The sequence below is a fragment of the Saimiri boliviensis genome, chromosome 2 (genome assembly GCF_048565385.1).
Source record: "Saimiri boliviensis isolate mSaiBol1 chromosome 2, mSaiBol1.pri, whole genome shotgun sequence".
NCBI classification, from domain to species: Eukaryota; Metazoa; Chordata; class Mammalia; order Primates; family Cebidae; genus Saimiri; species Saimiri boliviensis.
Window position 1 is genome coordinate 43,365,005 of NC_133450.1, and position 25,795 is coordinate 43,390,799.

A 25,795-nucleotide genomic window follows, 5' to 3' on the forward strand; every position below is an offset into this window, starting at 1 on the left:
AAAACAATAAAAGCTATTCACAACAAACCTACAGCCAATATCATACTGAATGAGTAAAAACTGGAAGCATTCCCTTTGAAATCTGGCACTAGACAAGGATGCCCTCTCACCACTCCTATTCAATATAGTATTGGAAGTTCCAGCCAGAGCAATTAGGCAAGAAAAAAATAAATAAATAAATAAAGGGAATTCCATTTGGAAGAGGAAGTCAAATTGTCTCTATTTGCAGATGTCATGACTGTATATTAGAAGACCCTATTATCTCAGCCCAACATCTCCTTAAACTGATAAGCAACTTCAGCAGAGTCTCAGGATACAAAATCACTGCAGAAATCACAAGCATTTCTATACACCAGTAACAGACTAACAGAGAGCCAAATCATGAGCAAACTCTCATTCACAATTGCTACAAAGAGAATAAAATACCTAGGAATACAACTAACAAAGGATGTAAAGGACCTCTTCAAGAAGAACTACAAACCACTGCTCAAGGAAATAGAGGACACAAACAGATGGAGAAATATTCCATGCTCATGGTTAGGAAGAATCAATATCGTGAAAATGGCTATACTGCCCAAAGTAATTTATAGATTCAACGCTATCCCCATCAAGCTACCTATGACCTTCTTCACAGAACTGGAAAAAAAAAAACACCTTAAACATCATATGGAACCAAATAGAGCCTGCATAACCAAAACAATCCTAAGCAAAAAGAACAAAGCTGGAGGCATCATGCTACCTGACTTCAAACTATACTACAAGGCTACAGTAATCAAAACAGTATTGTACTGGTTACCAAAAGAGAGCTATAGACAAATGGAACAGAACAGAGGCCTCAGAGGCAACACTACTCATCTATAATCATCTGATCTTTGACAAACTGGACAAAAACAAGCAATGGGGAAAGAATTACCTGTTCAATTAATGGTGTAGGGAAAACTGGCTAGCAGTGTGCAGAAAGCAGAAACTGGACCCCTTCCTGACACTTTACACTAAAATTAACTCCAGATGGATGAAAGACTTAAACGTAAGACCTAACACCATAAAAACCTTAGAAGAAAACCTAGGCAAAACCATTCAGGGCATAGGTATAGGCAAGGACTTCATGACTAAAACACCAAAATCACTGGCAACAAAAGCCAAAATAGACAAATGAGACCTAATTAAACTCCAGAGCTTCTGTACAGCAAAAGAAAGATCATCAGACTGAACTGGCAACTAACAGAATGGGAAAAAATTTTTGCAATCTATCCATCTGGCAAAGGGCTAATATCCAGAATTTACGAAGAGCTACAAGAGATTTACAAGAAAAAAAAAAAAAAAAAAAAAAAACCCATCCAAAAGTGGGAGAAGGATATGAACAGACACTTTTCAAAACAAGACATATATGAGGCCACCAAACATATGAAAAAATGCTCATCATCACTGATTATTAGAGAAGTGCAAATCAAAACCACACTGAGATACCACCTCACACCAGTTAGAATGGCAAGCATTAAAAAAATCTGGAGACAACAGATGCTGAAGAGGATGTGGAGAAACAGGAACACTTTTACACTGCTGGTGGGAGTGTAAACTAGTTCAACTACTGTGGAAGACAGTGTGGCACTCCCTCAAGGACCTAGAAATAGAAATTCCATTTGACCCAGCAATCCCATTACTGAGTATATACCCAAAGGATTATAAATCATTCTGTTATAAAGACACAAGCATACATATGTTCCCAGCGGCACTGTTTACAACAGCAAAGACCTGCAACCAACCCAAATGCTCATTGATGATAGACTGGACAAGGAAAATGTGGCACATATACACCCTGGAATAGTATGTAGCCATAAAAATGAGTTTGTGTCCTACAGATGAATCTGGAAACCATTATTCTCAGCAAACTGACAGGAGAACAGCAAATCAAACACCACATGTTCTCACAGGTGGGTGTTGAACAATGAAAACACATAGACATAGGGAAGGGAGCTTCACACACTGGGGTCTGTTGGGGGAGGGGCAAGGGACGGACAGTACAGGGGGCTGGGGAGGTCGGTGAGGGATAACATGTGGAGAAATGCCAGATGTAGGTGACAGAGGTATGGAGGCAGCAAACCACACTGCCACGTTGTGTACCTATGCAACAATCCTTCATGATCTGCACACGTACCCCAGAACCTAAAGTACAATAAAAAATAAAAAGAATACTACTTTTATAAACTTCTGTTTCATCAGAAAAGATCAGGAACTCAAGTAAAATGAGATTTGAGGAAGCTTCAAAATGCAATACATAAAATATTTCAGAGCTGTGCCCACATGATTTTTAAGATATCACTTTTCTATGAGTATCATACAACAGAACTGCAATAGAACACTTAACTGGAGAATATGGCAATCTAATGTCTATTTATGCAAACAGTACTCTAATATTTATGTGAAGTATATACTTCAGGATTCCTGATAAAGGTTATTTCCAACCATAAAAACTATTTAGTTGAGACAGACATTCTGAAGTTATGCTGCAGCTGCTTACAAAACTCAGAATAAGTAAAGATTCTGAGTAGATATTCCCAACTTCAAAAAAAAAAAAAAAAAAAAAAAAAAAAAACCATTTAGTGGAGGCAAACCTTCTGAAATTGACTGCTTATAAAGACTTTTAAAAATTCAGAGTAATTCAAAAGGACTTTCTTCTTTTTTGAGAGAGGTGGCCACTCACCATGATTATGTCCTCAATTACTAGAACTGTGGTGCAGGCAGAGAGCAGAGCAAGCAGAGTTCAGAGCAATCAATAAAGGGATGTGTGTAAGAGAATGGATACAGTGAACAGCTCTGCAAAAGCAGGTAGGAAGGATATGCATTTAGAGTGGAGGTGAAGAGAAAGCAGAGGGAGCTAAAATGCTACTTACAGTGTCATCATTTTTGTAAGGATTCAGTCTATTGTAAACGGCTTCAATAACATTCCTCCTAAGTTTAAAAAAATGCAGAAAATTAATTCTTCAAAAAACAAAACATTAATAACTCATAGCCAGGTGTTCATTAAAATTTCAAAAATAATCTTAGAAAGTATTTTAGTTCTATTTCTTGCTGTCAATAGTGAGCCTCACTTTAAGGTATTTGGGCCCCTATGTTAAAGGTGAATTTAGTCTAAAATGTATTATAACACTCTACCAACAGACTAAAAATTACATATTAAAAAAAAAGTCTTTATAGTCTACTTCTGTTTGAACTGGTTAAATGATTATGAGTCTGCAATGGCAATGCCATCCTTAAGATACACTAACATAAACTAGTTAAGAGCTGCACTGTAGTTTTGAAGTAGAAGTAACTTCAACATGTTAGTAAAATAATTCAGATTATACTTTATACTTAAGCTTCCACTTTTCTTAATCCCCTTTTAAAAAGTTCTATTAAAACTGAAATGTCAAATAAACATTTCCAGGACACGTCTAGGAATTAGTTTTTGAGTAACCTTTTATTAAACATCTGTAGTGTATTTGTAAGTGATAGTCTCCCTACTTCCAAAATTGTTTTGAAGCCATTTTATAGATCATTATTTCATAGACAGTCATATGGAAAAAACGTTTCCAAAAAATAAAAGCTTCAAACAGAAACTTTTACAATCACTATTTAATGACTACGAAGAACATGGTCACACTTGCAAAACACGGTAGAGAATAAAAAAAATCAGTCAATAATATATCTTCACTCTTAGTACAAGAAGTACAAGAAGTCTTCACTTGTAGTTTTAGCACATTTACTCTATATCCAAATTCAAGCCAAAGGTGTTTGTAAGTTTTATGTTTGTAGGTCAATTATATGATGCTTGAGGTAAAAATATTTTAAGCCTTTGAACTGCTTGAATTTTTCACTTTGTCATGTAAAGACGTAAGCTTACTATTTGATACCAAGTAGTCCAATTCTACGAACTTAAGTGGAAAGGGAAAAGATAAGAAAATGTATTCTACCTTCTTCCCTGACACCTAAAACCAACTAACCAGCAATCAACAATCAAAAACACTGAGAAAATCAGATATAGAAACTGGCCCATAAGAAGGAAGAGAATTTTCAGGATGTTAAGTTACTCAGGGATTGACAAAATCAAATTATACTACTATTAATAACAATGACACTTAGAATTTTATAAATTTTTATGTAGTCCTATGTAATTTAGTTTAAAAAGTTATTTCAGTATATTTTTTATGCTCTATAAGGAAATCAATGTCAACCAAGTTTCCACTAAAGACAATCCTCACTGCAATCAGTCATAAACAATGATACTCTAATACCTAAGTCTAAACAAGCTCTAGATATTCTAATACTAAAAAAAAAAAAAAACATTGAAATCACAGGTTAAAACACAGAAAACTGCATCACTTTAGAAAATCAGGTAAACACATTTGATTGATGAACACCTAACATTTTCATACTCTGACATAAAGCTAAGAGTATACAGAATGTAACTTACTTGCTTGCCAATTCACCCCCTGGTGGGAGGCTGGGGATGTTCTCACTCGCTAATGTGCGCATCACATGGACTAAGTCTGGGACGCCTTCCCCCTGCTTCTTTATGATTTCTGGGAATCAGAAGTACTTTTTTTGTAAGTGTTATCCAAATTTAATTAAAAAGAAAACCGAAACAAAGATAACCTAGCTTTTTAAAGATGGCATTTACCACATCTGAGATTTTTTCTAATCTGGTATCATTAAAAAAAAAAAAAAAAAGGTGGGGGTTGATCTTTGAAGATTTAGAACACAAAATGACACATAAGATTAACTTCAAATCAAAATTAAAATGTGAAAAGAAAAAATACTTCATGTTAAATCAGCATATTATATAATCAAGGATATGTGTGCACAAATGAGAATATCCTTTAAGATGTCAACTAGTTACTTCTTACATCACTCCTCTTTTTAGACTGAAAACATGTTTCCTAACCTTTGCCCTATATAATACACTGTATAGATTTTTTAAAAATAAGCAATTTCAAGATTTGAAAAGAATAACCCTTAAGTATAGGGGAATTTATAGATTACATACTAACCCAATTATTTTTTATATATATATTTGCAAAAGGATACTTAAATAGCATGCAGAGATTAGGTTATGTACTTGAACGTCACTGTCTCAGCTTAATTCTTCTCTAAAGAATCTTTAAACAATATACAATATAGATATGTAATACCATTCCTTCATTACTTGAACAAAGCCTTGAATAGAATAGGTTTAAATTTCCTCATGTTTAAAAAAAGATCTGATAAACCATACAAGTGCATTTAAAACAATTTCAAAACATCCAGTTATTAAAAGGGCACAGCAATATGATCTGCAGTGCTGTCATGCAGATGCATACTGTTATTCACATCACAGAATAGAAAAAATGACAAAGAACCTTACAAAGAACTCTAAAACTACTCACTCTAAGTATAAAAAGTCTTCACTTGCAGTCTTAGCACACATACTCTGAGACATGCAAATTCAAGCCAAAAGTACTTGTAAATTATATGTTCAAGTTTTGTTCAGTTTTTGTTTTTCAATGTTTCTAATAAGAAATGGTATTGTGTTTGTCATTACTGGGACAAGAAATCATTATTCTCTTCTCAATTTGTAAATACCTTAGAAAATAACAATGCACATAAAGATTCAGATCAAGCCTCAACATTTTTAAAGACAGGCATGGCTACCCATAATATTTCCTTTAAATGGTTCAAACTGTCCTTTCAGAATACAGGCCAAATTTTTACCATCTATTATTTTTTGCCTTTAAAAAAAACCAGTCTTAAATCTGAACAAAAAGCAAGGATCTCAGATTTGGTTTGCCAAGTTCCTTTATTGTGTAATCTTTAACATCTAGTATATATTTGTTCTACATGGTTCTAATGCTGGAAATCTGCTGTACAAAAATAAAGGGATTTGATGTTTACCTGAACTGCACAATTTTACAATCTAAAGCTAATACACTTAACATACAGTCTCCGCTAAGCCAATACAATTATTTGGATAGATAACTAAATACAATAGAAATAAACACTGATGATAAATTGAATCAATGATGGTTTCAGGTCTAAAAAAACATTACTTTGAATCATGTATATTCGATGTATCTTACATCTCTTTTGTTAAAATATAAATTAGGATATTTTAACTGTGAAGAAAATTACAGAAAAACAAATTTTAAAAAAAATAATGTAAAGCTTTAAAAACAGTTAATATCTCCTATTTCACGTGGGACAACGCATTTAAACTACCTGACCATTTATACTATACTAGCCTTGCTTCTGTCTGCTTTCAAAAAAGAAAATGAATTTTAAGAAATTTTCCTTTAATTTCTGTTGGTCTATACGTTTTACTTGGAATTGTAAAAAGACTGAATGCTTTTTCTAAAAAATATTTATGTACAGAAGATCCATGTTTCATATACATATACACAAACACATTCTGCTCCTGCTCCTTTCCACTCCCCTCTGCCAAGTTTCAGGGATTCTATCAGTCATCTCCAAATCAGCAACTTTAAAGCTAAGGTAGTTGGTAGCAAAGATTTTGAAAGTATATACACAAAAGTATAATTTTAAATTGGCTTAGAAGGACCACAAAATTAATAGTACTATAAATTATGAGCTGAATCTTTTCACGCCCCCAGAAAGTCAAGTATTTAGAAAGGAACAAATAAAGAGAACAAGGAGAGCTAGAAGGCCTTTGTCCTTTTCTACGGTGTGGACAGAGAAGCCAAAAATGTTCCAAGCAAATAAAATGAGGTTTAGTAGGTCACAGCAATCTAGTGAAGGCATGTATTTAGAGACAGAGAGAGAGAGAGAGAAAAGAAAAAGGCATTCGGGTGCCTGCTTTGGAAGCTGAAGGCAGTATTTTTCACTGAGGATATACAACAACTTTTACAATACAAACAGTTACATTCTATGTTTTAAAATAGCATTTTTAATGTAATATTTATTCTCTATTTGTAGTCTCATCAAATCTGAGTAAAAAATAGCATATTTAATTTATGACAATTTCCAACTGAATGGTACAAGTATAATAACACTTTAACATATCAAAAGTATTGAGTATCAATGTAAACTCTGTCCAGGTGGCAACTCTTGCTCGATAGTAAGAAATATAAAACTCAGTATTGTAACAAAATTATGTAAAGTATTTAATAATTCCATCTAAAAAAGAGTATACACTAAAGAGAAAAACAGCAATTAATTTCTAAAACTGGATCCCATTTCATAGTAAAAATATTAAAATACTTATTATTTCTTTAGACCAAGAAGAAAACATGTCTGCCCAAGTTAAAGTGCCAATACATTAAATATCAACTTATCCCTACACATATTATTCTTATGAATTTGTATTTTTCCACTAATCAACAGTTTGAACCAATGACTGCAGCATTCTAAAATACTTTAAAATTTTACCTATAAATATCTTATACTGAATGATTAATTTAAAATATAAAAATTCCAAGACCCTTGGTAACAGTAAGGAGAGAAACTCCTTGAATAGCAGCACATCCAATGAACGCAATACTAAATAGTACAAACAAATAGTTAATGTATCACTATCAAGTGGGAGATGGCAATAAAAACAAAATAGTAGCTCTAGACAGTACTAAAGAACAAAACCAATCATGATTCTAGTATCAGACTGATTATGATTGGTATCAAACAGTAAAAAGCGAAAAAACAAAATTAAAGTGAATAGTAATTTTAATAATGCAGGCACAGTGGGATATAAGTGTGATAGGTCAATACTTGCATGCGATTAGAGGTCTTTAACGTGCAAATTAACATTAGGAGCCTAAAATGCATTTTAATACTATTTTTTAAATTCAGTTTTTTTTCTTTCTACCTCAGTTCACCAGCATTTTCACATTTTAACACTAATAAAGTCATGCCAAGTTTTCTGCTTACAGAAACTGCATGGACACTTACTGAATATACGCAATAAATTGAAGTCTCTGCAGAATTATGAGAAATATACTCCAGAAATCCTCAACTTATTTCTTAATCTTACTCAGCAGTTACATTTCTGCCAGGTAGAGAAATATTATGTCTTCTATTGAGGTCTATCTTGTTTAGGTGAGACAGTTTATGGCTTAGGTAAGAAGCTCTGAAACAGTTTAGAGCAAATTTTTTAAAGCTGTGCATATAACATTGCTAATGATGAGGCTGTGATTTTCAAGTTATCGAAAAAAGGCCTTAGAGATTAAAAATACACACAGCTTTTCATAGAAAGATGGTATTCAAATTGTCACTATCATAATCTCTTTGTAAGTAAATAAACCACAAATCAGATTTTCCCGGCATAAAAGTTACTCATGCCAGTGAATTCATCAAGAATTTTAGAGCACACAAACATTTTAGCTTTTTAAAACAGAAGTATCCTGAACACAACGTAGGTTCTTTCCATGCTAGTTGTTACTTCTAATATAACTATGATAGGACAACTGCATACATCTTAACAGCTACTACAGAAATGTCCTTTTCCACATTTGTACACTAAACACTAGATGTCAAAGACACATAAAAATCTAAAAGCTAAAATGTTAAAGTTTGATTGTGTTGAAGATTTTTCTTTAATAAAGCTACTTATTTTTTGTTAAATGATCCACCTTCTACTCTGCATTCCAGGTACTTGTCCAACTCTGCCTCCTTCTTCACTGCTTCTGGCGATACTTTGGGTGCATTTGGAAAACAGATCAAAATCACACTCATGTTGTCTCGACTTCCCTGGGAAGAAAAAAATTTGAGAATATTTTAGTTTTCTTTTTGCTCTTCAAATCCTTGAGAACCTTTACAGCTGTGCCAATTACAGTTATACTTGTTCTAGTGAAAATGTTACTTTTAGGGAGAAAAAACATATATGCACGTGCGCGAGTGCGTGCAATGACCCAACAGTAGAGAGAATACAGTATAACCAATACTCCAAAAGATAGGAGAGAAACATTACAGATTCAATCTCACTGTAAAAATAACTTTGTATAATTCTATAAATCAATACTATTTCTAAACATTTACTGATGACTTAATTTGAAGTGATACCTAACACAAATACACATGTACACACACATTCATTCCATACAACATGATGGAAAACTTTACTGGCTGTTTACAATAGGATTTGACCTGTAGTTACACATAACTGATAAAATCATATTTAAAATAAATTATATATTGTGGGGCTAACGCATTTGCTTTATAAGTAGAAATATGAAATAAGGGGTAAAACTACATGTAAGGTTTATAAACCAGCTTTTAACTTGTATAATTTTAAAACTGACAACTTTTATAAACTATATTTATTTTTAAAGAATCTAAGTATTCAAAATGCTGTAATTAAAATACTTGAGTTCAAATATATACCCTAAGAAGAATTTTATAAAGTCAACATTTGTTTAAAAAAAAAAAATCAAAGAATAAGTTAATAAGCATTACTGACAAAACAGAACAAAGTGTGGCAGAAACAACACTGAACCCAAGTCAAGGGCCTTGATTTTCTAGTCTTAATGCTGCTCAATGTTATAATACCCTGTAAAAGTCATCTGTAATATCTCTAGAAAAGGGTACAGCATATATTATATGCTGAACTAGGCATTATATATATATATATATGCTAATTAATTTAATTCCTCAACAGTCCTATGAGATAGTATTACCTCCATTTTAAAGCTGAGAGGTGTTGAACAATTTGTTCAGGCATGTAGAGTACAAAAGTAATGGAGGTAAGCCTTGATCTCAAGTCTGTCTGACTTTTAAGTCTGTGGAACCTTCTCTGGCTTCAGCTTCCTCATCTGTAATAATAAAGGTGCTGAGCTAGCTCACCTAAGTATATTATCCCATTTGATCCTCCTGACAACCCCATGAGACAAGATAATGTCTTAGCCTTTTTATAATGAAAGAAACTGATTATCCAGAATTTAAATAGCTTACCTAAAACCATACACAGTCTCATATCAAGTTCTTCTGACTCCATGTACAAGGCTATTTCTATTACATCAGGTCTAATGGTCACTATATTCTTAGTGCTACAGACCCATTAAACCTTAGTTTCAAAGTACTAAGATATCATAATGTACTGAGATATCACATGGTGGAAACATTAAAACTCTAAAATGCTTTTCATTTACAGACACTAAGGCCTAACCCTCCCCACCCTCTTTCTTTGAAAACATGCACTCTGAAAAAATCTTTTTACCTCTGATAATCTTCCACATTATTACAAAGCTCAAGTAGTAAGACTAAACATTCAGCTTATAACTTGCAGAGATGGTAACTGGGTAATTTACTTCTACACAAGTGTTCCTATGATACAGTCGTAACTGGTGAACAGTATCCTACAATTGTGCCAAAAACTTAGTTTTCAGAATTACAGATTCTAAGATGATTAAATATTATAGTGACTAATATGACATAAAATCATTTTGTTTTTTAAAAAAAAGTCTAGCTACCTTATACAAACAGGTGTCGACTACTTCATTGCAAACTTTCTCAAGGTCATCAGTGACTTCAAGTCTGGATCTTACAAAATCACAGAGCTCTTCATTTCCCATAACATCCCAGATACCATCACATGCAAGGATAATGAACTGATCATCTTCTTCAGATCTTTCAATATCATGGACTTCAGGCTCTGGTGAGACAAGCTGCTCAGTAGGACCTTTTCCATGGACACATTTGTAATCAAAATCCCCAAGGGCCCTCGATACGGCCAGAGAGCCATTCACACGCTGAATCATTACAGAGCCACCTGCATTCTGAATTCGTTCTTTTTCCAGCGGATTACTTGGTTTGTGATCTTGTGTGAAGAAATGAACTTTCCTGTTCCTACAAAGTAAACCTCTTGAGTCTCCACAGTTAATGAAATAAGTATGTTGGGGAGAAATTAAGACACCTACAGCTGTTGACCCACTTCTATCTGCACCATGTTTCTTCTCTGACATAACTCTCATGTGTTCATCAATCTCCAGAAAACCTGTTCTGATTCCATTCTTTACATTTTCCACAGAAGGTGCTCCTGAAGACCCTTTAAAATCCTGGTTATTGGTGATGTGATCTAACAAATGCTCACAGCAGTATTTGGCAACCTGAGAACCAGCATGCCCATCATATACAGCAAAGAATGACCACGATTCAAGTCCACTTGGCAAACCGATCACAGCCGTATGTGCATCCTCCATTTCAACACGCCAACCTTGCATGCTGCTTAGCCCATATCGCAACCCATTACCCTGCCCCTGGGCATTATGCTTTTCCATCTTTGGCTTGTCTAAAAATGCTCCCATTATGTCTTGATCCTCTAGGTCTGCAAAGGAAGAGAAACAGGAAAGTCAATAACTATCTTATAAACAAAACATGCACCAAACAATCTTTTTAGTAAGTGAAAGAGATACACAGGAATTCACAACTTTTGTGATAAGCAGACATTCATCGTGTTGCTAATTTGGAATCTGGAGATTAACAAGGAAGAACTGGGGAAGGCCTGATGAAGCACAGATCATAATAGACAAAAAGGCAGAAAAACACTAAAGCACTGGGATAAAGGGGAGGAGGCAGAAAGGAGACCTGGCAGTGGCCATCGACGAACCAGGCTGAGTGTTTAATGATACAATGAACATTTGTAATCTCAGTACTAAGTTGTATGCATATCAATCAAGAAAAGCTAAACAAATTCATGACATACCAAAAAAACAAAAACTAATTCAAGTATCTTGAACACTTAGGAATTTCTAAGCTTGATTCCAAACTCCCTAGTTTCATACCCACTGTATGAACGCTCTGAAAAAATAAAAAATAATCTCACAATGCTCCAAATTTGCATGTTCCTTCCTTTAAGCCTTTACTTATGTCAGTTTCCTTAACTGGAATCCCCTGCCTCTCCTCTCTACTTATAGGAAAAAGTATACCTATTCCTTTTAAGTCTGGCTTACATTCTACCTTTTCCATGAAGTTTTTTAGTCTTTGATAAAGCCAGTAAGTTCTTAAATTACTATAAATCCTCTAGCCTAAAATTTCAAATTGCAAGCAATTACATATACACATAATAAAGTATACTATATATATATATATATATAAAAAACAAAATTACTAATAGTAATCTATTAATCAAATAGTAATACCATGTACCATTATTATTATATTCTATGACCATTAGGTATAAATAGCAAAGAAGATCAAAGGTTCTAGTGACAGCCCTGCTGACAAGCCTGAAGGCTCAGCAAATCTAATGGTTTCCCAATACTCAGAAGTTAACACCCTCTGGTCTAGAAACAGCCCACACAAGGCAGAAAGACAGCTGGTCAGAATTTACCATGGCCCTTAACAATAGCTTAGAAATGTTGAGACCTGGGTTGAAGTAATCAAGCAAGTCACAACTGAACTAAAGGCAATCCAAAAGAAGGATAGCATAATGAACAGAGATTTAACAGAGGTGAAGATGAGTTAGGTAGCAGAGAATAATGGTGCAGAAAACTATCTAGGTAAATCACTATGCAGCTTTAAGACTAGGGTACTGATGATGCTAATGATACTCAGCTCAGAAAGGAAACTGGGAGACAAAGGGCAAGAAGAAAATTCCCCTAGAAAGGAAAGAAAAAATTTGTTTTCCCCTTCATTTTCCTTGTAGGTTCAAATTGATACATAGGCAGAAAAGACGGGATGATTTAGCACAATAAAACCATCTGCCTACTCCTCTGCCTCCTAGAACAGTTCAACTAACAGAATGTTAAGTAATGAAAACTAGCTATCATTCATCCTTAGGCTGATATTTATCAGATTATTTTTCTGACATCAAGTTGATATATACTACAAGGGTATTTTGATTGGATAAAGGATAACGTAATAATGACACCTTATTACCAGACAATGTTTAAGAAGCATTCTAAGTCCCTCTGGTAAGTGTTTTACAAGTATTACTTCATTTAATCTCCTCAACAATTCTCTAAGGTAGGTAATAATATTATCTCCAATTTATAGATGAAGAACCTTAGTCAAGATTAAAGAACTTGGCCAAGATCACTCAACTAATAAGTTTAAAGGAATCAGGGCTCTGATTCAAGTCTGCCTGACTCTAAAGCATCATTAACCACTGAGAAAATGGGTCTCTGCCATGGCTGTGCAACAGAATTATCTGTGGACTTTTTGAAAAATAAATATTTCCAAATCAGAATTTCCAGAGTAGAGTTGGAACCTAGGTTATCTATGATTTTTAAATTTTCATATGTGATTCTGAGGCACAGTAAGGCTGCAAACTGGTGGAAAGATTAGATGGAATGCCTAAGGCAGAAGATGGGGACACTTCTGTACTAAAAGTTTCTCAATGGCTTTCCACTGCAGGCAGGAGGAGGTGGTGGATAAAGAACTGCTATTTAATATGACTCACACAGGGCCCTGGGTAGTCAATCCCCTACCTACCTTCTCCAGCCTCATCACACTTCATACTGTCCCTTCCCCTACATTTTCTAATCTAACCACAAGGGTTTTCTTACGGTACCTAGTACTCATCATACTTCCTTCCTCCAAATATATAAACAAATTCTACTTTCCCTACCTTAACAGCTATTCTCATATCTTAGTTAATTCCTACTCATTCTTGATATCTCAACTCAAGCATCAATTCTTCAAAGAACCCTCCTTTGAATTCCCTAGGTCAACTCCCCTAGCAGAGTATACAGTAGACCATTAATAAATATTTGCTGAATGAATAAACTCAAAAAAATCAGATGCAAATAAAAATTCAATAACAAAGATTGCACCCAAAAAATAAATATGCATATAAAAAACAAGACTTTCTGAAGGAGAAAATAGGGAAACTATCATCAAAGAAAGTGTTCCTCAGTGGAAGCCTTTTCAAAATTAAGCTCGCTGAATTAATTACTAAAAACCCACTCCTAGTTACAACTATAGAAATGCAAGGAAAACAAAATACTATAATATAAGATTCTAGATAAAAACCATGGGCAATCATAAAAGGAAAGAGTATCAAATTGGTATTAGCCATCTCAACTGCAAAACTGAATCCTAAAAGGTATTAGAGAATAAATCAAGTTCTAAGAGTAAAGGTTCATGAAACTAGAATAACATAATCACCCAAACTGATAAGGGGTATGGATATAAAGAGGGTATGAGTGTATACTTTGTGTCCTCTGTGTCCTTTTTGTTTTGAGACAGTCTCACTCTGTCGCCCAGGCTGGGATGCAGCAGCATGATCTTAGCTCCCGGATTCAAGTAATTCTGTGCCTCAGCCTCCCCAGTATCTGGGATTACAGGCATGTACCACCATACCCAGCTAATTATTTTGTATTTTCAGTAGAGACAGGATTTCACCATGTTGTCCACGCTGGTCTCAAACTCCTGACCTCAAGTGATCCCCCTGCCTTGGCCTCCCAAAGTGCTTGGATTATAGGCATGAGCCACCACACTGGCCTCCTGTGTGTCTTAAAATGTCTTCTACCCTAGTTCCCCCTACACTCCCCTAGTGAACACACATTCCTGGATACAACACTCTCCCTAGTGAACACACATTCCTGGATACATTCATACCCACTTTATAAAATTTTTTGTGTCTCTGAGAAAAAATTCCAGCCAAGCAAGTATCTACTCATTATATTTCAAAACCAAGTTTATCTCTATATGGCTTTTCATTAGTTTAACTCTAATAACATGATTTAAAAAAAAAAAAGTAAACTGAATTCTTAAAAATAACACATCTAGAAAAACAAAATCATGAACATAAAGTAAAAAGAACTTAGAATTGCCCAACCATCCAATTTAATAATAGGGAGACACTTCTTTCATGTCACAAGACACATCACCTTCAAAGTACATATGAAACATAGAAAAAATGGAAATACCTGTTATCACAAGATTAAAGTTAAAAGTTATAGGTCTATTCAATATGTGATGCTGGGTAAGTCCTTTGGCTTAACGTCTAACTTTCCTCATAAATAAATAAGTAACCCTGATTATCTGTCAATTGCCTTGTTCTGAGAAATGTATAAAACATTAAGTGAGAAGACTAAAATTCTAGAAATACTTAAGTAAACATCATTAGTAAAGTAATACTTTAAAATCACATGTATGGAATTCCCATTAAAAAAAAGAACAAAAAACTCTTATTCTCAATACCAAGATTGTAAGAGACACACACAATTATTTTACTACAGCAAGACCAGCTTGTAAGAAATAAAAAGAAAAAAGCAGCTACAAACTAGGACTACAAACTAATAACCTAAATTTGACCTTCACACATTTCCTCTCCCCAGAACAACATGGGTTCTCCAGAGTCCCTAGCAATCCTTATTGACCACATCCAATTCAATTCATATACTCTTCCACTACGGCATCAGAGTTTGCATGATTTAGTAAAGAGGGCAATATATATGTAATTCTAACAAACAGCAGAATCTATGAGGCTTTATGCTAATCCAATTTTTGACTACTATGTCTGCCTCACTCTAAAGTAGCAAAACAGAATGATACCTAGTAGGTTGAATAATAACTCCCAAAGATATCAGGTCCTAATCCTATAAATGTTACCTTATTTGGAAAAAGAAAAAAAGGTCTTTGCAGACGTGATTAAGTTAAGAATCTTGAGATGGAGAGAGAATCCTGGATTATCCAGAGACCTCTAAATGAACTATGTCCTTCGAAGAGAGAGGTAGGGGAAGATCTGACACAGAGACAGAAGATGATGTGAAGACAGAGCATACAGAAATTTGAAGATGCTGGTCTTAAAGATTGGAGTAACGTGGCTACCAGGCAAGTAATAAGGCTGACAACCAGGTGAAAAAAAGCTAGAAACAGATTCCTCTTTAAAGCCTCTGGAGTGAGCACATTTTTGGTGATACCTTGATTTTGACCCAGTGAAAATAATTTTGGACTTGTGGCCTCCTGTAAGAGAATAAATATGTATTGTTTTAAGCCACCAACTTCATGGTAATTTGTTACAGCAGCCATGGAAACTAATACAATGCCCAATAGTAAAGTTCCTCTGTTGGGAAAGAAAATCCACCAAACTGGTAAAGATAAAAATGTGCAGTAATTTCAGCAAGCATCAAGAGAAAAATCAAGAGACTAAGTTTCTTACCTGTAACAGGTTAATAGGGCCAAATCCCTATCATTTCTCTCAAAAATAATGAATTATGGTAACTAAAATAATTTAGTATAATTCAGCCTGTTAAATCCAAGGGGAAAGAAGTAATGGCATCCTAGTATACTGACAGGAGAGGCAAGGAATATCTAGTTACACTATTTTGGGACAAACAACAGAGAAAACTGCCATCCTTAAAAACAGAAACAAAATTTATGGAACCCATACAAAAATTCTGAAATAAAAAGGAGTAACTAAAAAAGTACTCAGAACATGATGTCACAGTCCAAAAGATTCACCCTAGAAAACTAGGTAACAACTTACACATAAGAAATTAAAGAAAACCTAATTTGTGAAATAAGGATAAAAAGAAACTAGAATATAAAAAAGTATTAACAGAGCTTTAAATAAAAGATATTTGAGAGAAAAAAAATCACTGCAATATTCTAAATGTCATGAAAAGCAATAATGAGGAATGAAGACTCTATAACAAACAATCTGCAAGGGTTAAAAACGAACGGGACAAAAATCATCCAGTATGCAAGTAAGCATAAAGAAACAAAAGCTAGTAGACTGGAGAAAAGATACAAACAATGCAGATCCAACAGCTTAATTAGCACATTGTAAATAAGAAAACCAAATAATGGAGGAAAAATTAAATTTCAAAGGCAGAAGAAATTAATCATAAACTAAGGACTGAACTTGATGATTTAATGGGTTTCTCAAGTACTAGATACATTTAGTAGAAACTGACCAATACCAAAGCATAATTTGAAGATTATAAATTTTAAGACTATAATGCAATTCAGACAACATAAACATGCCATTGGCCAGGTGCAGTGGCTCATGCCTGTAATCTAGCACTTCGAGAGGCAGAGGCAGGAGGATCACCTAAGGTCAGGAGTTTGAGATCAGCCTAGCTAGCATGATAAAACCCTGTCTCTATTGAAAACACAAAAATTAACTGGGTGTGGTAATGCGAGCCTGTAATCCCAGCTACTCAGGAGGTTGAGGCAGGAGAATTGCTTGAACCTGGAGGAGGAGGTTGCGGTGAGCCTCATTGACCACTGCAATCTATCCTGGGCAACAGAGTGAGACTCCCATCTCCAATGGAAAAAAAATAAAGATGCCAGAAAAAAAAAAGAAAGAAAGAAAGAAAAGAAAGCAAAGGAAAGAAAGGAAGAAAGGAAAGAAAGAAAGAAAAGAAAGAAAGAAAAGGAAGGAAGAAAGAAAAGGAAGAAAGAAAGGAAGAAAGGAAAGGAAGAAAAAGGAAGAAAAAAAAAAGAAAAGAAAGGAAGAAAAAGGAAGAAAAGAAAGAAAAGAAAAGAAAAGAAATAAATCAGGCTGGCCCCAGACTTCTTTGAAAATATCAGATGATAGGCAATGAAGTAATGGCTATAAACGTTGAGGATAAGGAGGTATTATTCCAAGAATAATTATTATATTTCCTCTCTGCGGAACAACATGCATTCTCCAGAGTCCCTAGCAATCCTTATTGACCACATCCAATTCAATTCATATACTTTTCCACCATGGCATCAGAATTTGCATGATTTGGTAAAGAGGACAATATGTGTGACTCTAACAAACAGCAGAATCTATAAGGCTTTATGCTAATCCAATTTTTTACTACTATGTCTGCCTCATTCTAAAGTAGCAAAACACAATGATACCTAGTAGGTATCATTTGTGATCAGCAAAGTTGTCATTCACAAGTAAAGGCAATAGGAAGACATTATCAAATATGCCCGCACTAAAGCAGTGTTATCCATGTTTCATTTCTGAAAGAAAAAAAAAAAACCTATTAAAAATAGATTCATTCAATCAAGAGACTAATCAAAAACAAGAAACTCAAAGATGTCAGTATAAAAGTACTTTGAGGTGATCAAAATACACTAGGCAAAAAGATACCAAGTAACAAAAAAGATACCAAGAATTGCAATTTCAATTTCAGACAAAGGAAATCACAAGGAATACAGCAGTAAACAGAGTAAGAGCCATGTTTTAAACTGGTGAAAGGTATGGTCCAAAATTTTAAGACTGTATATTCTGTTCTAACACACTTAAAACACTAACTGAAACATCAAACATTTATTGAATTATATGTTGAAAAAAAAAAGCTTAAACATTTCTAACACACTCTCCCATCCTACCCCACAGACCAAAAAAAGAAAGAAAATGAAATGACACATCACATCTAACTTAATACATTAACAGTAGATATTGATAATGTAGAAAGAAAGAAGAAAACCTCGAACATCTGGAGATTGCTTAAAAAGTAAGCTCCTATGCCAGTTTGCACTGAGTTTATATATTTCTACAATTACAGAATATTTGGAAAAAATAATAAAAATCTCCTATCAAATTCTGAGATGCGACCAAAACTTAAGAAAACTCACCTTAAAAAAAAACTCACCTTTAAGCTAGCAAGTGTGTTGAAAAACAGGAAAAAAAAAATCCACTTAGTTAAAATCAGTATATTAAACACTCAGCCTGAAAAGAAAAATGAACAACCACATACATACACAAAATAAAAGGAAAGCTGAAGGAATATATTATGTAAAATTACAGCAAAACATGTTACATGAGAGAAAAACAAAATAGGCAAGCCACTAACTAGTTTAACTAAAAAAATTATTTAAAATTAGAAGTCAAACAGGCTATACTCATCACACAAATAGAATTTTATTGTTGTAAAATGAATCACTCTGTATAATTATCTGCTAATAAATTTGAAAATATGGAGGAAAGTAACAGTTCTTGGAAAACAAATTACTATTTTTTTTTCAATTAGTGCTACAGTGAAGATCAGAACCCTAGAACAATATGAGAAAGTTATCAAAAAAACTATCCCTTAAAAAACTCCAGAGCTCATGAAAAACAAAACACAAAAAGGCTGAAGAACCACTGCAGGTTAAAGGAGACCAAGGAGATCACAACAAAGTGTAATGTGTTATTATGGACTGGCTTGGATGAAGGCAAAGGGTAAAGGTGTGTGGTGGGGATGATTGTTATAAAGGATATTACTAGGACAACTGATAAAATCAGACTATGGTTGTATATTAGATAACAGTATTGCATGAATGTTGAATTTTCTAAATTTGAAATAGAACTATGGTTATGTAAGAGAAAGTTATAGTTCTTGTTCTTAGGGGACACACATTTAAATAGTTAAGGGTATATAAGTCCATACTGAGTCTTAATTAGTTCAGCAAAAATAACAAAATGTGTGTGTGTGCGCCAACAGAATACAAATAGACTGTACATATGTACATATACAGGGAAAAAAGTTTATAAAACAAATGTGAAAAAATGTTAATAATTGGTCATTTAAATAAATATGGAAGTTCACTGTATTATTTTTGCAAATTTTAAGTTTGGATGGTTTTCAAAATAAGCTATTAAAAATAAAAGTGCATCAGGCAAGATTATTTCAGAACAAGATCTTTCAAGCCCTATGGAAACATGTAACTTTCAAATTACCTAAATTACCTAGAGATCAGAGAAAAAAAAATTCCACTACTTTTTACAAACTGATCATAATCCTATAAAATTTGACAAAGACAGCACTAAAAAAATAAAACTACGGTCCATACATACTCATTAATACGGATGCCCAAAAAAATGTAAGTAAAAGATATATTACAAATCACCAAATAGCGTTCATTTTAGAAAAATAACAATGATCCAACATTAGGCGGCTGACTAATATAAGTCATCTTTTTAAAAGTTAAAAAAAAATCCATATGATCATCTCATCATATGCTAAAAGGGATTTGACAAAATTTATTCCTAATACTTATTTCAAGCCAAGGAGGAAACCTCAGTATTAGAACAATTTCCAGGAAACAAAAAAGAACAAGGACACCAACTCTTATCCCTGTAACTTAGCACTGTCTAAAAATAATGGTTATTGAGGTAAGTGAAGACTAACAAAAAGAGGCATAAAATTATAAGGAGATCAAATTATTATTTGCAGTTAATGACTACATGATGGCAAACTCGAAACCTAAAATGTTAGGGAAACAATACTCAGTAAGGTTATCTGACTAGAAAAAATCATATGAAAACGATTAACAGTAATCACTTAGAAAGTTAAGAGAAAACAGCAATAAAAGTATATCTAAATAAATAACAAGAAACAGAAATAAAACACAGTTCTTTTTCTTGCATAGGAAGATTCAAAATTGTGAAGATGGTTATCCTTATTTATCTATAAATTCAATATAATCACAACTGGACCTTTTTGTTCCCAGACCTTGATTACATAATTTCAAAATACATATGAATGAATAAATGTGAATAGCCAAAACATTCTTAAAAACACGAGAATTTACAATACGTAATATTTAAACTTGAGTTTAAATGATAGTATTTAAGAGGCAATACTAATGCAGGAATAAATCAATCAGTGGAATAGAACTGAGAATCCAGAAAGAGAGCTCTGGGAACTGAGATTCAATAACGGGTGTCTGAAAGCTGATCTTTTCCACTCCTGCCCTCCAGTGGTGGATAGTTGAATCCTTACAACATCACATCTTAAATACCAAGAGATTAAAGATTGAAGTCTGAGGTATTAATAATAAAACCATACCAGTAGATCTAGGCAAATATTTCTATTATCTTATGGTAGGAAAGGACTTTCTAAGAATGACAAGAAAGAAAAGACAAGACTGACACTCCAAAGGAATAAGAAAAACTGACTCCAGAGAGCTATTTTAAAAGACAATAAAAATGAACACTTTAAAGGAAAAGAAATGGGCAATGAATGTGAACAGGCAATTAAATAATAAAAGAATATAAATAGCTAATAAATATACAGAGCAATAACCAATCCTGCTAGCTATTAAACACAAATTTGCTTTTTATACATTACCTTCTCAAAGATTAAAAAATTGTAATACCCAATATTGGCAAAGGATTTGAATGTCACCTCTAAAACTTACTGAAATTGAATTGCCATTGTGACAGTATTAGCCAGTGAGTCCATTAAGTAGTAACTGAGTGCATAACTTGAGTAATGCCCTTATCTAAGGAGTGGGTTCCTGGTAAAAATCAACTCTGGGTCCATCTTGCCCTTGTCTGCTCTTGTGTTCTCTTGTCTTCCTGCCTTCTCCCACAGGATGATAGAGCGGGAAGGCCCTCACCAGATGCAGCCCCTCAATCTTAGACTTACCAGCGTCCAGAACTGAGAGCTATATGAACTTCTATTATTAATAAATTACCCAGTCTGTGATAGCAACACAAAATGGACTAAGACAACTAATTTCCAACCAAATGGATTTGTATATTCACTTTTGAAATGCACCTCTGTTCCAAACATTTGAGTGTATGTTGACTATACATTAACTATAAAAACAAAATATTAAAAAGACCAAGCCACTGAACTCTTTAAATACAAAGTAGTTTGTGAAGCTGAAACTATGAGCCTTCTGGGCTCAAGTAACAGAGATGGTCAAACATTCACATACTGTAAGGATAGTAACAGGGACTAAAAAGGTACCCATGCACGGCTGAGACAGAACTCAGGCTCTTTGCCTGAAACTAATACCTAGGATGGAGACTCTTCCAACCTATGAAAGGAGCCAGAAAAAGCTACTACTAACCATTGCGTGAGGCTACAGTTTAGATGAAGTTATGTGCCAAATGAGAAGAATATAGATCTTAGTTTGTGTATTATTCTTGAAAACAGAAGCCTAATCTTGATGTTATCAAGGATCAAGGGAATTGAGCCTCCAATATAAAGATGTGATTTTAGACAGAGATGTAGGAGCATGTAAAAACACTGGATAAGAAGAGTAAAAAAGAAAAAAAAACAAAACTTCCATTCATTAAGAGACTGCAAAAGCAAACTCAAAACCACATGAAGAAAACTAAACTAAGACGGATAGCCAATAAAATCAACAACTGTAGGAATTCATTCTACAAGAAAAAATGACAATCTGAAAATGACTTCAAATGTTAAAAGGAAGGCACAATAGCTATTAGGGGAGAAAAATTAAAAACAGGCAGAAATCAAACCAGAATAGGTGGCTATTAGAGACAGCCTGAATATTAAAAAAAATATATTCACTGAGAAATAAAAACTAAGGCCACACAAATTCTAGCTGGACAAAGTCAAGGTGTGAATTAGTATATCAGAAAATGATACTGAGGAACTGCCTAGAAAATAATACAGAGACTAAGAAGGAATATTGGAAAAGGAATATTCAAAGATATGAAGGCTAAGGAATTTTCTAGAACCAAAGAAAGGTATAAGTTTTCCCATCAACATATTTCAAAGAGTAGCTATGGATAAAACAACATACTTACTTAAGCATATCATAAAAATGTGTTTAGAATATCGAGTACGGCAAAATAAAACAAGTATTAACATGCCACACTTAAAATATGCAAGGCTCTGCTCTAAGTGCTTTATATATTAAATTAATCATTATTACAACCCTACGAAACAGATACAATTTTATCTCCATTTTAAACTTGCCCAAGGTCACAAAGTAAGTAGTGGTGACAGAATAAAGAAGAGCATTATTTTTTAAAACTATCAGAAAAAAAAAAATCACATACAGAAGTGTAACAATTAGGCAGAGACCAGACTTCTCAGAGATCCAGGTTTCAAGTTTCACAAGACAATGAAATAATACACTGAGGGTGCTGATGGGAGGAAACCTATCAACTAAGAATTTTCTATCTAGCTGAAAAACTAAGTTAAAAACTAAGGACATTTACAAGCCAGCCTCTTATTAAAAGGATTGCTAAAGGATGTACTTTAGCAAGAAGCAGCGTGAACTTGGAGAAGATGCAAGGAACAGTAACTACAGAAACTGGTAAAAAATACTGGCTAATTAAAGAAGTTATTGAGGGAAAATGAAACTCTTTTATGATTAAAAAAAGTGGAAATTAAATTGTATGTAATTATACAGATGACAGAGAAATATTCAGTGTTTAATCAAATATTAGCTCATTTTAAAAAAATCACCAAATACAGAACGAAACAAACTACTGTAAATACAACTTCCTAAGGACTTCCGATATTGGAAGATATTATAACTACAGACAAAATGCCCGACAAGGTATTTTTTGAAAAATAAGAAACTATAAAAAAATTACCACGCAGACTGAGAAAGAAATATTACTTTCAGAAATAAAAACAACTGGGTGGGGGAGGGCGAAGGTTGAAAAACTACCTAATGGGTACAACCTTCAGTATTTGGGTGATGGGTACACTAAAAGCCCAACCTCCACCATTAAACATGTAATATCCATGTAACAAGCACATGCACACCTCTGAATCTAAAAGAAAAAAAAAAGTTTAAAAATGTTTACATTAAAAACTCAAAGGATGAGTTAAATAGATTAGACACAAATGAAGTAAACTAGACAACTGAGTTGAAGAAATAAATAATAAAGTTGCCATTTGGGAAGCACTCAATAAGTAAGTCAATACATGAAAGTATGTTCACTTCAAAAAAAACCTATAACGAAAGGTCAAGGGAAAGGGGAAGATAAGAATGAAAATTAGATTCTCCAACAACAGTAACATAAATGGTCCATAGAAGTAGGCTCTAAGAATTTAAGACCTGGACATTATAGCGCCCTTGAAGCCCAGAACTTATTATTATTATTATTATTTTCTGAGACAGAGTCTCCCTCTGTCACCAGGCTGGAGTGCAGTGGTGCCCCATCTTGGGTTACTGCAACCTCCACCTCTCAGGTTCAAGCAATTCTCCTGCCTCAGCCTCCTGAGTAGCTGGAACTACAGGCATGCACCACCATGTTCAGCTAATTTTTAAATTTTTTTTTTTTTTTTTTTTTTTTTGAGACAGAGTTTCGCTCTTGTTACCCAGGCTGGAGTGCAATGGCGCAATCTCGGCTCACCGCAACCTCCGCCTCCTGGGTTCAGGCAATTCTCCTGCCTCAGCCTCCTGAGTAGCTGGGATTACAGGCACGCGCCACCATGCCCAGCTAATTTTTTGTATTTTTAGTAGAGACGGGGTTTCACCATGTTGACCAGGATGGTCTCCATCTCTTGACCTCGTGATCCACCCACCTCAGCCTCCCAAAGTGCTGGGATTACAGGCTTGAGCCACCGCACCCGGCTAAATTTTTTATTAGAGATAGGGTTTTGCCACGTTGGCCAGGCTGGTCTCGAGTGATCTTCAGACTTGAAGTCAACTGAGTCTCAGACTCCCAAAGTGCTAGGATTACAGGTGTGAGCCACTGCACCCAGCCGAAACTCAGGAACTATTAATTTACATCTCTGTTCATGTCATTTCCCTGCACCATGGCTAAGGTAGTAATCAAGTTCAACATGCACTGCAAAGGAGAATCAGAAACACCAGCAAAATGATAGGACCCTGATTTTATGTAGCAGAGCTTAGTCTTAACAAATACTCTTATCTCATATTTTATATATTTATGATTTATATTTAAATCGTAGCAATCTTTAAATCCCCACATCTTTAGAGGTAGAGGGTTTTTTTGGTTTTTGTTTGTGTCTTGCTGTGTCACCCAGGCTACAATGCAGTAGCACGATCACAATTCAAACTGCAGCCTGGAGCTCCTGGGTTCAAGCGATCCTCGCACCTGTCTCCCAAGTAGCTATGACTCTAAGCGTGCCACCATGTTCAGCTAATTTTCAAATATTTTTTGTAGAGATGAGGTCTCACTATGTTACCCCAGCTGGTCTCCAACTCCTGGGCTCAAGCAATCCTCCTGCCTTGGCTTCCCAAAGTGCTGGGATTGCAGGCTTGAGCCACCATTCCTGGCCAAAAGTTTGCTATTAGTCTGCAGTTCTAGGAAGCCCCTCCAATTTCCCTCAGCATTAAAAATATTTTCACAGACTTCTATGTTTAAATATTCCTCTAATAAAACTCAGTCCTGTAGATGAGCCAGTTAAATCAACAAATACTCTAAAGTTCCCTTCTATAATACAGTTCCCCATCTATAAAACAATTACGAAGATTCACATAAAGGAAATCTTTTGTAAAGAAAGGAATCCTTGGTTATTAAAAACAAATTATATATACACATTTTGTATACTTGGTTTCCATTACTATAAACATTCAGATAACACATTTTATCTATTAAATAATCTCAATTACTCTGAAAAAAACATAACCTATCTTTATTACCTGCTCCTTAAAAAATTAAGTACAAGATATTATAGTCAGTATTTCTGATAAGAAACTGAATATAGAATTTAAAACATGTCATCATCCTGGTAGTCAAATATAGGTACCAACAGTCCCAACACTTTGCATTCCCCACCTCACCCCAAATTTCCAGTCTGCATACTACAGGACTTTATTGACTTTATACCTCTGTGTGATTTATCACACTTGTTGGGGCACTTTAACTGAACGCCCCTAAAATCTCAGTAACAATTCTGACGTAACCAGAAAGCTTTGATCTATAAAATCAAGTACAATTTTCTCTGGAAGCTGAAATTTCTCATTTAGCTCCATTATCTGGCTAAAAAGTGAACTAAAACAGCCTACTGAGTCGGACAGCACCCAAAATAGGATTCTTCCCCTCCTACTTGGACCCAAGGGGGATGGTGCCATTTAATCCTCTGGAAGATTTCTCCGAAAAATAATTCCAAGATGATATGGATTTCCTACTCTGTACTGGTTCCAATCTGAAGATGACGGAACAGAACAAAGAGAACACATGATTTTCAGCTTCAAAATTCCTACACAAAGTTCTAGAAAGAAAATATCTTAC

At 34.3% G+C, this 25,795-nt stretch overlaps 1 protein-coding gene across 3 annotated transcripts in view; it reads right to left on the reverse strand.

Annotated features, from left to right (window-relative positions):
* Nucleotides 1-25,795, reverse strand: part of PPM1A (protein phosphatase, Mg2+/Mn2+ dependent 1A) — a 47,565-nt gene that overhangs the window by 10,876 nt on the left and 10,894 nt on the right. For all 3 annotated transcript variants that reach the window (XM_039469049.2, XM_039469050.2, XM_010335132.3), the window contains 4 exons: nt 10,431-11,284; nt 8,595-8,712; nt 4,451-4,559; nt 2,892-2,949 (listed from right to left, as the gene is read on the reverse strand). In XM_039469049.2, the coding sequence (XP_039324983.1) occupies nt 2,892-2,949; nt 4,451-4,559; nt 8,595-8,712; nt 10,431-11,264 (1,119 nt within the window). In that variant the 5' untranslated portion in view covers nt 11,265-11,284. The remainder of the gene's footprint in view (nt 1-2,891; nt 2,950-4,450; nt 4,560-8,594; nt 8,713-10,430; nt 11,285-25,795) is intronic.